General features: G+C 35.3%; 2 protein-coding genes across 2 annotated transcripts; one reads left to right on the top strand and one right to left on the bottom strand.

Moving 5' to 3' along the window:
- Positions 1–1,473: 1,473 nt before the first annotated feature.
- On the bottom strand, positions 1,474–2,266 carry LOC116115420. Its single transcript, XM_031401570.1, has 2 exons — positions 2,199–2,266; positions 1,474–2,106 (listed from the first exon to the last, which is right to left on the bottom strand). The coding sequence occupies exons 1-2, from the start codon at positions 2,244–2,246 to the stop codon at positions 1,474–1,476; spliced, it is 681 nt and encodes a 226-aa protein (XP_031257430.1). The 5' UTR covers positions 2,247–2,266.
- A 7,985-nt stretch (positions 2,267–10,251) lies between these two features.
- On the top strand, positions 10,252–12,636 carry LOC116114823 (zinc finger MYM-type protein 1-like). Its single transcript, XM_031400970.1, has one exon. It carries the CDS (start codon positions 10,252–10,254, stop codon positions 12,634–12,636), a length of 2,385 nt encoding a protein of 794 aa, XP_031256830.1.
- Positions 12,637–12,727: the final 91 nt, after the last annotated feature.

The following is a 12,727-nucleotide window of genomic DNA, read 5'->3' as shown; positions in this document are numbered from 1 at the left end:
AGAAAAAAGTAAAACCTAAGGGTTCAGAAGTATCTTCTACATACCTAAAATAAAAATGCAATTACGCATAGAGGAGTACAAGTCCCAGGTCCATTGCAAAGAACCTAGATAGAGAGCAATTTGATATTGGTGATGATACGATTTAAGGAAATGCTTAAGTAACATTGCAATAACTAAACAGAACACAAGAGGTTAAAGGTCAAAACTAATACCACTTGTGGTCTGATCCTAATAATTAGCCACAGTGCATGAGCAATGGCAAGTAAAGTTGTCCAAACAGAGGTTATATATGATTGACCAACTTCCCTGCTTCTGTATGAACTGTCCAGAGGATCCCTTGACTCCATTCTGAAGATAAACAAATGGCAATTAAATGAAAAGGACTTAAATTAGTAAATGTATGATTTAGAAGAAAAGACAAGCAATACCATTATCAGGTGCAATACATATGATGCAACTTTTAAGTGAAATGAATGGCAGTTATGTATCCAGTTATGGAATTTTCAAGGAAGATGAAGATGGAAATGTATTGATAATTTGCTGGAAATTCAGTTAAAGTTAGTTTGTCTTTAATGAGTTTTTGGTGCCAAATTACTGCAGCATTCCCAATTGTCTGCCGAGATTGAAGTTAAAGTTAGTTTGTCTTGAATGAGTTTTTGGTGCCAAATTACTGCAGCATTCCCACTTGTCTGCCGAGATTGAAGCTGCTGAAGTTGTTGGTTTTGTGACATGATTTGGTGTAATCAACTCAAACTAAGGATGTATTAAGTTGCCAACTATGGTTTTTTAAATTTAAAACTCTGAATGGTTGTTGTAGTTGGTAAAACAGTAAGATTGTTTTGTATATATTTGCAACTTGCAGTGTAATGAAAAAAGGTTGTTCAGTCTTTCCATTTTATCTCCTTATCTTTCTTAGAATTCACAGGCTCTAAACCACAAAATGCAATTTCTACTCTAATTTATTATCAGACTAAAATTATGTTTAGAATGATTTAAGTGATAAGATTTAAACAGTAATGATGCAAATGCCTTCTAATTGATGATCGAGGTTATAAAGAATAAAAGATTGATGATTGAGGAGAAAAAAAGAAATGAAAGCTTCTACAAAAGCTTACTTTTTCTGTGATAGCGTTGCCCAATCATACTCCTAGTTAGCCGCTCCCTAAAGGTGATAAGAATACTGTTAATGGAATTTGATCAGCCATTATAATCAATGAGTTACACATTGTATCAAGTACAAGTTCATACTTCACATTTTTATCACCATCAATTATTCAATGACTGAAAAATAAAAAATAAAAATGAATTAGTTAACAAATAAATCAACTGAAAATCAAGTAAATATTATGAACACCAGCAACAAACAAGTGAAAAAATTGATAAATTTATTCAGATTTCAAAAAAGCAACAATGAATAACAACTAACTAGTCACACTTAGTACAAGTTAATTCCATGAAGTATGAAGTGTGCTTTTACTCTTTGGGTGGATCGTTCTTTAAGAATCCATCTATGGTGGAAGGAAACTCCAAGCCACCAAATCCACATTCATCACCATCTAAAGCAAAAGCAGCTTTGCCCATTAGCAAATAAGCCAACCTCAAAGGCTCCTCACCTTTGCAACTTCCCAAAAAGTACTTAATCCATCCCTCCAGTCTCTCCACTTCCTTCTCACACTTGGGTCCCTTAACTCCAATAATCTTTTCATAAAACCCCCCTTCACATTCACAACAATTACCAACACCACCCCTATCTTCCTCTTTTTCATTTCTCTCTTCAAAATGATCGGATATACCCAGAAGCTGCATTAACATTTTAATGTCATCAACATCATTAGATTCTTGATCATGGGTCGTTGTGGGGTTTATCTGAGGAGGGCTTTGTTGGGTTGAACGTGGAAATTCAGGAGACAAAGATAAAAATGCTTGTGGGGCTTCACTGTTGCCGCTTTCTTGAAGAGTTGAGTTGTTATGGGTTTGGTCAAACTGGAGATATATCGGGGAGCTAAGCGATTCTGTTGATGATGTGAATTTAGAGTCGCTTTCTTGAACTGGTTGTGAAGAGGAGGGGTGTTGTGTCTGTTCTTCAAGTTTCAATCGTTTCTCAACCTGTCCGCAAATGAATTGAAAACAAAAAAGAATTTGATAGAAAATGAGCGTGCTTGAGAGAATTAAATTGAGAACTGGAGCACTGGAGATACCTGCTTGAGTGAGGAGAAGAAACTGGAGTGCCGAGATGGTGGCTGCATTGCTTATGTTTAGGCTAAACCCGATTTNAGCCAATTCTGAAGCGCCTTGTTTTTCGCTTGCTTCTCCTCAGCATCTTCCAGCACAGCTTGAATAGTTGAGAGCAAGCTGGAAAGTTTTTTCATATCTTTGTCAACACCCCACAACAACCCAACCTCCTTTCGGATGAGTGAGTTCAAATTCTCCAGCAAAACTTGAATAAAAGCGTCAGCCATTTGCAATTGCAAGTTTGAAAATCCAATGCTCTGAGAGAGATTTGTTATGGGAAGGAGATAGAGGTGGCCTGAGTAAATGGAATTGGAAGACTTGCATGTAGCTTGAAAGTCAATATTGTAAGGAAGTATTTATGGCAGAAAACCTGACTCGGAATTTGAGTCATGTGCTGGGCCAGTTAAGAAAAGAACAGATTACCAACCAACCTATGAAGGGCAAAGTATTTGCTTACTTTTAGCTGCTTCTCCTCTGCATCTTCAAGCACAACTGAATAGTTGAGATCAAGCCAAAAAGTTTCTCCATTTCTTTGTCAACACCCCAAAGCAACCCAGCTTTCTTTCGATTGAGTGAGTTCAAATTCTCCTGTAAAATTTGAACAGAAGCCCAGTTGAAATGCAAGTTCAAAATTCCCAAGTCCATCTAAAATGAATCTTCATTCTCATTAATTTTTTTTTTTAATATTTGTAAACTAAAATCAAAGTTGAAGATAGTTGTATTATATTTATATACTTGTACTTCTAATGGAGATGTAACTATTAATGTCAATGTCTTAATCCTAATATTTAAGTTTATATTTGTAATTTATAATTAAAACTAATAAAAAATTCAATTAATATTTCAATGTCTTATTATTTTATTATATTTTGTAGTGATTATATATATTTTTTAATTAATACAAATATAAAATGAGAAAAAAAGGAGAATGAAGATTGGAATTGGAGTGTGAAAAAATAAGAGAAATAATGGGGTATTTATAGGAAAATGTTGAAAAAAAAATGTGAAATAGTCGTTATTAACGGCTATTTTTAAAAATATTTTTAGCGGGTCATGCCTTGCCGACCCGCATGATCGTGGGCCTTGTCGTGCCGTGCTTTTTTTCATGCCGACTCAACTCTACTTGCAACTCAAACACAAAAACCCCTTAAGTATAGTTAACCCCAATAACAAAAGGATTTGTCATCCAACCACATGGGGAGAAGTTAACCCTAAATAATATTACTGACCCAGTTTAGAAGTAATGATCCAAACAATGTATATAAAGTCAAATTTTGAAACCTCTCAATAGAGATCACAGGTGTGTTTGCTTTAGTATTTTGGATATTTTTAGAGTTGGGTAGGAATAATGAGGTAGAATTTGAAAATTAACAAAAACACCCCTTAGATTTGTTAATTTCTAAACACTCTTGTAATAAAAACATTAAAAATTATAAAAACACCCCCACCCACCCATTAAATACCGACAGTCGGCCACCACCGCCGAAGGGTGGCCAGAGTCGTTGAATCGGTGCACGACCGATTGCATATGGCCAGTCATGTGCCAAGAAGACCTTTTCTAATCAGATCCACCATGGATCTGGCCGAAAAATATCAGATCTAAGGCCAAATCTGACATTGACGGTCAAATTTGGCCATGTTTAGTTGTCAACGACGACTAAAATATGGCTATCATTGACGACCAGCTACGGCCAAAGATCTGGCCATCAATAGCCAGATCTTTGGTAGTAAATCTGGCATTTTTCGGTAAAATCCACGGTAGATCTGGTTGAAAAATGATAGATCGACGCATTACCAGTAAGATCTACCAGGTAGTGCACCATTATACCAGATTCCGGCCACTTTCCGACAGTGTTGGCCAGAATCTGGCAAATGTGGGTGGGTAGAGATGTTTTTGTTAATTTCTAAACATTTTTATGGGGTGTTTAGTTAAATTAACAAACTTAAAGGGTCTAAAAATAATTGAATAAAATATAATAGTATTTTCTGAATAATGAAACAAACAATTATTTTGAGAATATGATAGAAAATAGGATTTTTCATAATACTTGTTAATCTTAGATATAATATCTACTAAAATAGAATTTTCAGACCAAGAAGATACTTATCCAATGTTATGAAAAGATAAAAAAACATATCGAAATTCACCCAGTAGTGGAGAAGGTGAGAACAAGCCATATGGAAATCAAAGGCCTATTTTTCTAGCCAAAATCACATATCCAAAAGGAACTTTATGATTATCATAGCTCGACAAAATCGTAGGGCAACAATCGCATTCATCATTTTCTTCCACCACTCACAAAAGACATTATTGAAAGATTTTGATACGATAAATAGAAGATAAAATTATGAACTTTGACATTATTGACACAATACTGTAACACTGATAAGTTGCAACTAATCTGGGAAGTCTATTGTCGTAGATAATCATGCAAAATCTTACAGATATTGCATGATTAAGTGTATAAATCTATAATAAGATATTAGGATTGTAATCAATATATATTAAGAACAAATCTGTAAAATAGGAAGTTGGATTATTCATTTCTCATATTAGATTATTTGTTTCCTATATTAGTTCTTTATTTTCCTATATATTGATGTATAATTTATCAATACATATATAATAAAATTACAATCAGTTCTATGTTTTTCACATGGCATCAGATTCTAGGTTGTTTCTCAATTTCGTTTTCTTTTTCTCTACCCAAGTGAGCATTATTTGTGAGTCACCCTGAAGAGTGGCCTTTTTTTCTCACTGCCTGCCTAGGAAGAAGCCCCTCTTGCCGATCGACCATTCCCTAAAGTCTGATCACCGGAGGAGCAGCGCGTGAGTCTCACGAGCCACCTTTTTCATCTACGGCAGTCTTCACACACTGACGTGTAGGGGCACATGTGATGGAGCACAGTGCTCCGATCACCCTTCCCGGCTTTGTCTTGATATTTCTGGCAAGTTTGTGTGATCAATTCCTCAGTATCTCAGCCAGGTCATATCAGTTTTGTTGATTTCTATTGATATCAAATTTCGTTCTTTGAAGAGTTTTGTTGGCCATTTGTGTTGAGGTCAGTTTGTTGATTTTTCATTTGTAAGTTGTGTTGGCTATTTGTGTTGAGATCAATTTTTCATCTTCTTACCATGGCTGATAAGCCTATAACTGATATGGTTCTTGTAATGTCAAAAAGTAAGGAACAAAAGTTTAATGGGTCTGATAACTATTTTGATTGGAGTAAAACAATTCGTCTCTACCTGCGAAGCATTGGTAAAGATGATCATATCACAAAAGATCCATCTGAAGACGATTCAAAGCAAACATGGTTGAGAGAGGATGCCCGGTTGTTCTTGCAGATACAGAACTCCATCAACAGTGAGGTATTTTGTTTAATTAATCATTGTAATTATGTGAAAGAGTTGATGGACTATCTAGATTTTTTGTATTCTAGGAAAGGGAATGTGTCTCGTATTTTTTATGTATGCAATGCCTTTTATCGAGCTGAGAAACAAGATAGGTCTCTTATGACCTATTTTATGGACTTTAAAAGGATATATGATGAACTTAACGTCCTTTTACCGGTGAGTGCTGATGTGAAAGTTCAACAAGGTCAACGAGAGAAAATGGCGGTTATGAGTTTCCTAGCTGGACTCTCTTCTGAGTTTGAATCTGTTAAATCTCAGGTTCTCACTAGTTCTAAGATCAACTCCCTCCAAGACGTATTTACTAGGGTTCTTTATACAGAAAGCACTTCATCTGTTCAGTTGAGTAATGCTCTTGTAAGTCAGAATAATGACACCGGGTGTTCATATAACATGAGCAATAATAGAAAAGGGAGTTCAAATAATCGTGATAATCGTAGTCAGGAGTCAGGAGGGATTGTGTGCTACTACTGTCATGAACCCGGTCATACAAAGTGCTCATGTAGAAAGTTGCAAAATAAGGCCTAGAAAACTCAGTTAGCTCATGCTGCTGCTACTGATACTTCTGAGAAAACGGTTATGATTTCAGCTGATGAGTTTGTCAAGTTCTCTCAGTATCAAGAATCATTAAAGTCCTCATCTACTTCCATCACTTCTCTCGCCGAGTCAAGTAAACCAATTACATGTCTTATTTTCTCATCCTCCAAATGGGTCATTGATTCTGGTGCCACAGATTATATGACAGGTAATCCTAGTCTCTTTTCAACATACCAGTCACATAATTCCTTTTCTAATGTTACTTTAGCTGATCGATCAACTTCTTGTGTTCTTGGGTCTATGTTTGTTAACCCTACTCCGTTAATTTCCCTATCCTCTGTATTGAGTCTATCACAGTTCGATTTTAATTTAATTTTTGTGAGTAAACTCACTCGTGCTCTTAAATGTTGAATCTCATTTTTCCCTGATCATTGCTTGTTTCAAGATCTTACAACGAGGCACATTATTGGTAAAGGACATGAATTTGGAAGGCTCTACATCCTTGACACACAGGTGCCCAGAACCATTGCATGTTCTAGTATTTCGACGTCTTTTGAGACATATTGTCGGTTAGCACATCCTTCTTTACCATTGTTAAAGAAACTATGTCCTCAGTTCAATAATTTATCTTCGTTAGATTGTGAGTCATGTCAATTTTCCAAACACCACCATCTTCCTTCAAGTCCAACAGTCAATAAACGGGCTAGTGTCCCTTTTGAATTAGTTCATTCAGATGTTTGGGGTCCGTGTTCTATTATGTCTAAACCTGGATTTAAATATTTTTTTACCTTCGTTGATGACAACTCTCATGTAACTTGGCCTTATTTAATGAACAATCGTTCTAAGTTGTTTTCTCATTTTTGTGCCTTTTGTGCTGAAGTTAAAACTCAATTTAATACTTCTGTCCAGACATTAAGAAGCAATAATGCCAAAGAATATTTTTCGAGTTCTTTTCAGTCTCATATGAGTTAGCATGGCATTCTTCATCAATCCTCTTGTGTTGACACACAGTCCCAAAATGAAGTAGTCGAGAGGAAAATAGGCACCTTCTTGAAACTGCCCGAGCCCTATTATTTCAAATGCAAGTTCCTAAATAGTTTTGGGCCGATGTAGTTTTCACGGCTTGTTTTCTAATTAACTGCATGTCTTCATCTATTCTGAATGGTTCTACTCCTTACAATGTCCTCTTCCCGTCTAAGCCTTTGTTTCCTATTGTACCAAAGATATTTGGTAGTACTTGTTTTGTTCGTGATGTTCGATCCCAAGTAACCAAGTTAGATCCCAAATCTCTTAAATGTATTTTTCTAGGTTACTCTCACCTTCAGAAGGGATATCGATGTTATTTTCCTAGTCTTAATAGATATCTGGTGTCACCTGATGTTACTTTCTTAGAAAACACCTCTTTTTTTCCTACTTCGTTTACCTATACAAGTTAGGGGGAGGACGATGACTTACTAATCTACACTGCCACATCCCTACCGGCTACTCCTACACCTGAGGCTTCCTTACCTACTGTTCCTCCTCTAGCACCACCTCATGTCTGTCCACTACCTCCAATTTGCATTGTCTATTCTCGTCGACAGGAACCTCTTGTACTAGTCCCTTCGTCGTCAAATCCAGTCTCCAATGATCCTAATACCTCTGTTCTTTGTCAAGAAGACCCTCAGAATTCATGTCCTACCCAAGACTTTTCGTCGTTGGATCTAGCCTTGAGTGATCTTGATCTTCTTATTGCTCTTCGGAAAGGTAAATGTCAGTGTACTTATCCTATCTCTTCATTTGTTTCTTATGATCACTATCATCTTCTTCTTGTTCTTTTGTGGCATCACTGGACTCTATCTCTCTTCCTGCAACTGTTCATGAAGCCTTATCTCATCCTGGCTGGCGTGATGCTATGATAGAAGAGATGAATGCTTTAGATGTTAATGGTACTTGGACTTTGGTTGACTTACCTACTAGAAAGAGACCTATTGGATGCAAATGAGTGTTTGCTGTTAAAGTAAATGTTGATGGGTCAGTGGCTAGGCTTAAAGCTCGTCTTATAGTTAAAGGATATGCTCAAACTTATGGAGTGGATTATTCTGACACTTTTTCCCTTATGGCTAAATTGACTTATGTTCGCTTATTTATCTTTATAGCAACTACTCATTCTTGGTCATTACATCAGTTGGACATCAAAAATGTCTTTTTACATGGTGATAGTGGCGGATTTACTTAATGACGAGTGGGGACCACGGCCCCCACTCAAATTTTAAAAAATTTTAGATTCTATAAATATTTATATTTATTTGCATTTTACCCCCTATAAGACTTTGACATTTCGCCCCCACAAGACTTTGACATTTTGCCCACTATATAACTTTGACATTTTGGGAAAAGAAATGCTTTTTTGGTTTTTGAACTCTTACAGTTCCAGAACAAAACACACGCTAAAACCTCTCTTTCCTCTTTCTCTCTTCCCTTTTTCTCTCATGGTGCAGGTGCTTTAACTCTCAGTCTCTCTCAGACTATGACTCTCACCAAACTCTCATTCCAAATCTAAACAAATGAACCAACACTCCAACAGTACTTTTCATCCATTTATCAAAAGGTAATGTCCCTAATCCTAAAGGCTAAATCCCTAATTTTCTCTATTCATTCCATGTTTTACAGTTTTAGAGCTTTTTTTATTGTAGTTTCCAATAAAATTGAGAATTATATATTTAGAATTTGTGATTTACTAAACTTGAATCTTGCTCCTAATGGCCAACCAGAGTCTTTGAAATTGAAGGGGCCCTTACCATTCAGCCAATGCAGCAATGCCCATTGCCCAGACGTCCACACGCACAATGAAAAATAGGACAAAAAAATAAATTATTCATTCATCAAGAATTATGCCTCATTTACTGTTGATGGTTGGATTTGGAACTTGGATCATGTTACATGTATCATTTCAGTTTGTTTTTTTAATTTAATTATTGTTGAGAAATAAGTTTGGTTTGGTTACTTTGGTAGGTGTATTTTAATTTTAATCCACTCAATTGGGAAGGCAAAAAAAACAAAAATGAAAGAGTTCTCAAAACTCTCTGCATGGCCTTTATTGAATCAACCCCACGGTCCCCACTTGAATTTGTGAATCTCCTTTTTGTCATGTTTATCAAAAGTGTAACTTTGTTCTTTAGAGATATCAGTACAGGTTATAAATTTCAATTGGAAACTACTCATGACCCTCATGGCCCCACTTATTTATTTATTGATTCAAAGTGTAAATGAAATGAAGATTAGATGATTGTAACCAATATATAGCTCTATCTCACTGCTTAGCTGGACTCTCCAGAATTTTCAGTTTCAGCATAGAACCATTCATCCCTTCTTCTTCATTTAGTTCTCAGTATGGTTCAATTTTTCTGTATTTATTTCAGTGTTGCTTTTTAAGAACAGGAGACTTGGTTAATTTTTAGATTTCCATACGAAAAATTTAGTTTTTATTTCATTTAAAATAAAGCAATACTATTATGTATTAGAAAAATGAGAAAAGATAATGAAAAAAATAAAGTGCAGTTAGAATTTTGAGGGGCTTAAAAGTTTCTTTAAAAAAGGGAGAGGGGTGGTCCATGGTCACATTTACATGTCCCAGTAGGGATGATTCAAGAGGAGTCTTCTCTTCAATAAAGGTCAAAGTTACACTATATAATAGTTCTTTGTTGACAATATCAAAAACTTTTTAAACTTTATAAACATAAACAACTAATTATTTATTGTTTGTAAAGATTAGCTTGAGAAATCATTGTATATGTATCTTTTCTTTCATACTCATTAAATTACTTGACTAAGTCAAATTTTATAAAAGGAGTTGACTTCTTTTTTCTATAAATATGCATGATTTATGTTAAATGAGTCTAAAAGGAATTCAAACCCAAAAAATATCACATTCTTATTGTCTTTACATTACTATATATGTAAATCACTAAAGGTTACTATGTATGTCTTATTGTCTTTTCATTACTATGTATGTAAATCACTATAGGTTATTAATATTGTACAATTCCTTATTGTTTTATTTGTTTAAAACTTCTTATTAGGTATGCAATATGGATAAATTTCTCAAAAGAAAATCAGCAATAGATCAATCATCCTCATCAGTCCAAGAAAGTAAAACCAATGATAAAGAAAATGATCCATTAAAAGAAAGTCATGTAGAACTTGAAGCCATCTTGAAAGATCTTCCATCTGATCCAGCTCTACGACCTAAAATCAATCATTATCATCCTAATTATAGGGATGCAATTAGAAGATTTTACTTGCAAAAGAGTTGTTGCCAGCCTCGAAATCATGCATTTCCACTGACAAAATTTGGAAAAGGATATCGTCGATTTAATCCTGCTTGGTTTGATGTGTATGGCGATTGGCTTGAGTATAGTGTGACCAAAGATGCTGCATTCTGTTTGTATTGTTATCTTTTTAGACCTTCCATTATAAGCCAAGCTGGTAGTGACGCTTTCGTTAGTGAGGGATTTTGTAATTGGAAGAAACCAGAACGCTTTCAAATTCATGTTGGCCAGCCAAATAGTGCTCATAACCAAGCACGACAGAGTTGTGTGAATTTAATGAATCAAAAGCAACATATTGAAGTGGCTCTATCTAAGCAATCAGATCAAGTTAGGACTGAATACCGAACTCGCTTGACTGCATCCATTGTTTGCATTAGATTTCTTTTGCGTCAAGGGTTGGCATTTCGTGGTCATGATGAAACTGAAGACTCAAAGAACCAAGGTAACTTTCTCGGACTTCTTTATTTTCTAGCTCAGCATAATGAACATTTTAAGAGTGTTGTTTTGAAGAATGCACCTGGGAATCTTAAATTGATAGCACCAGTGATTCAGAAAGATATTGTGAATGCTGCAGCAAATGAAACCACAAAAGCTATCATTAGTGATCTTGGAGATGACATATTTTCAGTTTTGATTGATGAGTCTCGTGATGTGTCAATTAAAGAACAAATGGCTATTGCTATACGTTATGTAGATAAAAAGGGTCATGTACTTGAGCGATTTCTTGGCATTGTACATGTTAGTGACACAACTGCAGTATCACTTAAGATGGCTCTTGAGTCATTATTCTGTCAACATGGATTGAGTTTGTCAAGATTACGTGGACAAGGTTATGATGGGGCAAGTAATATGCAAGGAGAATTTAATGGTCTGAAAAGTTTGATTTTGAGGGAGAATGAATATGCTTATTATGTTCACTGTTTTGCTCACCAACTTCAGTTGACACTTGTAGCTGTTGCAAAAAATCACATTTCTATTGCTTCATTTTTTAGCTTGGTTACTAATCTGATAAATGTTGTTGGAGGTTCATGCAAGCGTCGAGACATGCTTCGGGAGAGCCAAATTAATAAACTTGTTCAAGCACTAGAAATTGGTGAAGTTAGCAAGGGACGAGGTTTGAATCAAGAGACAAGTCTAAAACGACCTAGTGATACACGTTGGGGCTCGTATTATTACACATTGATCAACTTAATCCTTTTGTTATCTTCTGTGGGCGATGTGCTTGAGGTTATTGAAGAAGATGGTTTAAATCCTGAACAAAGGGGTGAAGCATGTAATCTATTAGATTTAATCTATTCCTTTGATTTTGCATTTAACTTACATATGATGAAAAGTATATTGGCGATTACTAATGAGTTGTCACAAGCATTGCAGAGAAAAGATCAAGACATTGTAAATGCTATGGCTCTAGTCAAAGTTTCCAAACAACAGTTACAATTGTTGAGAGATGAAGGATGGGAATCTTTGTTGAGTGAAGTTTCTTCATTTTGCCAAAAGCATGATATTGCCATTTTGAATATGGATGATATGTTTGCAATTCGAGGGCGGCCACGACGGAGAGTTGAGCACATGACAAATTTGCATCACTATCGAGTTGAATTGTTTTATACTGTGATAGATATGCAACTTCAAGAACTTAACACTCGTTTCACTGAGGTTAGTACTGAGCTGCTTCTTTGTATGGCATGTTTAGATCCAAGTAATTCATTCTCTGCTTTTGACAAACATAAGTTGATTCGTTTTGCCCAGTTTTATCCATCTGATTTTTCTGCATTTGAGTTGATGATACTTGAGAACCAGGCTGAGACTTATGTTATTGACATGCGTTCTTGTGAGGAATTCTCTAAGTTACAAGGAATTGGAGATTTGGCTAAGAATTTAGTTTGCTTTAAAAAAGACATTTTGTATCCATTGGTGTATAAGCTTGTGAAACTTGCATTGGTTTTACTAGTTGCGACTGCGACCGTTGAAAGGGCTTTTTCTGCAATAAATATTGTGAAAAGTCGGTTACGCAATCAAATGAGAGATCAATGGATGAATGATTGTTTGGTCACCTATATTGAGAAAGATGTATTTGATACAATTGACGATGAGATGATTATCCAAAGTTTTCAGAATATGAAAACTCGTCCAGGACAATTGTAAAAAAATTGTGTTTTTTGAATATATGTATTTGTATTTTGTAACTTTTTGTTGAAGTTCATCCTAATGAAAAAAAAAAGTATAGTTATGATTG

Source organism: Pistacia vera, unplaced genomic scaffold (genome assembly GCF_008641045.1).
Source record: "Pistacia vera cultivar Batoury unplaced genomic scaffold, PisVer_v2 Contig122, whole genome shotgun sequence".
Taxonomy (NCBI): Eukaryota; Viridiplantae; Streptophyta; class Magnoliopsida; order Sapindales; family Anacardiaceae; genus Pistacia; species Pistacia vera.
Note: the sequence above shows the minus strand (reverse complement) of the source record. Positions and strands in the feature narration are given on the sequence as shown.

What these genes read in the sequence shown, in the direction of transcription:
- LOC116114823 (XM_031400970.1), top strand. Translation starts at nt 10,252, where the DNA reads ATGGATAAATTTCTCAAAAGAAAATCAGCAATAGATCAATCATCCTCA.
- LOC116115420 (XM_031401570.1), bottom strand. Translation starts at nt 2,246, where the DNA reads ATGCAGCCACCATCTCGGCACTCCAGTTTCTTCTCCTCACTCAAGCAG. An exon ending in TCTTCTCCTCACTCAAGCAG is followed by an intron (nt 2,107 to 2,198) that starts GTATCTCCAGTG and finishes ATTTGCGGACAG; the next exon opens with GTTGAGAAACGATTGAAACT.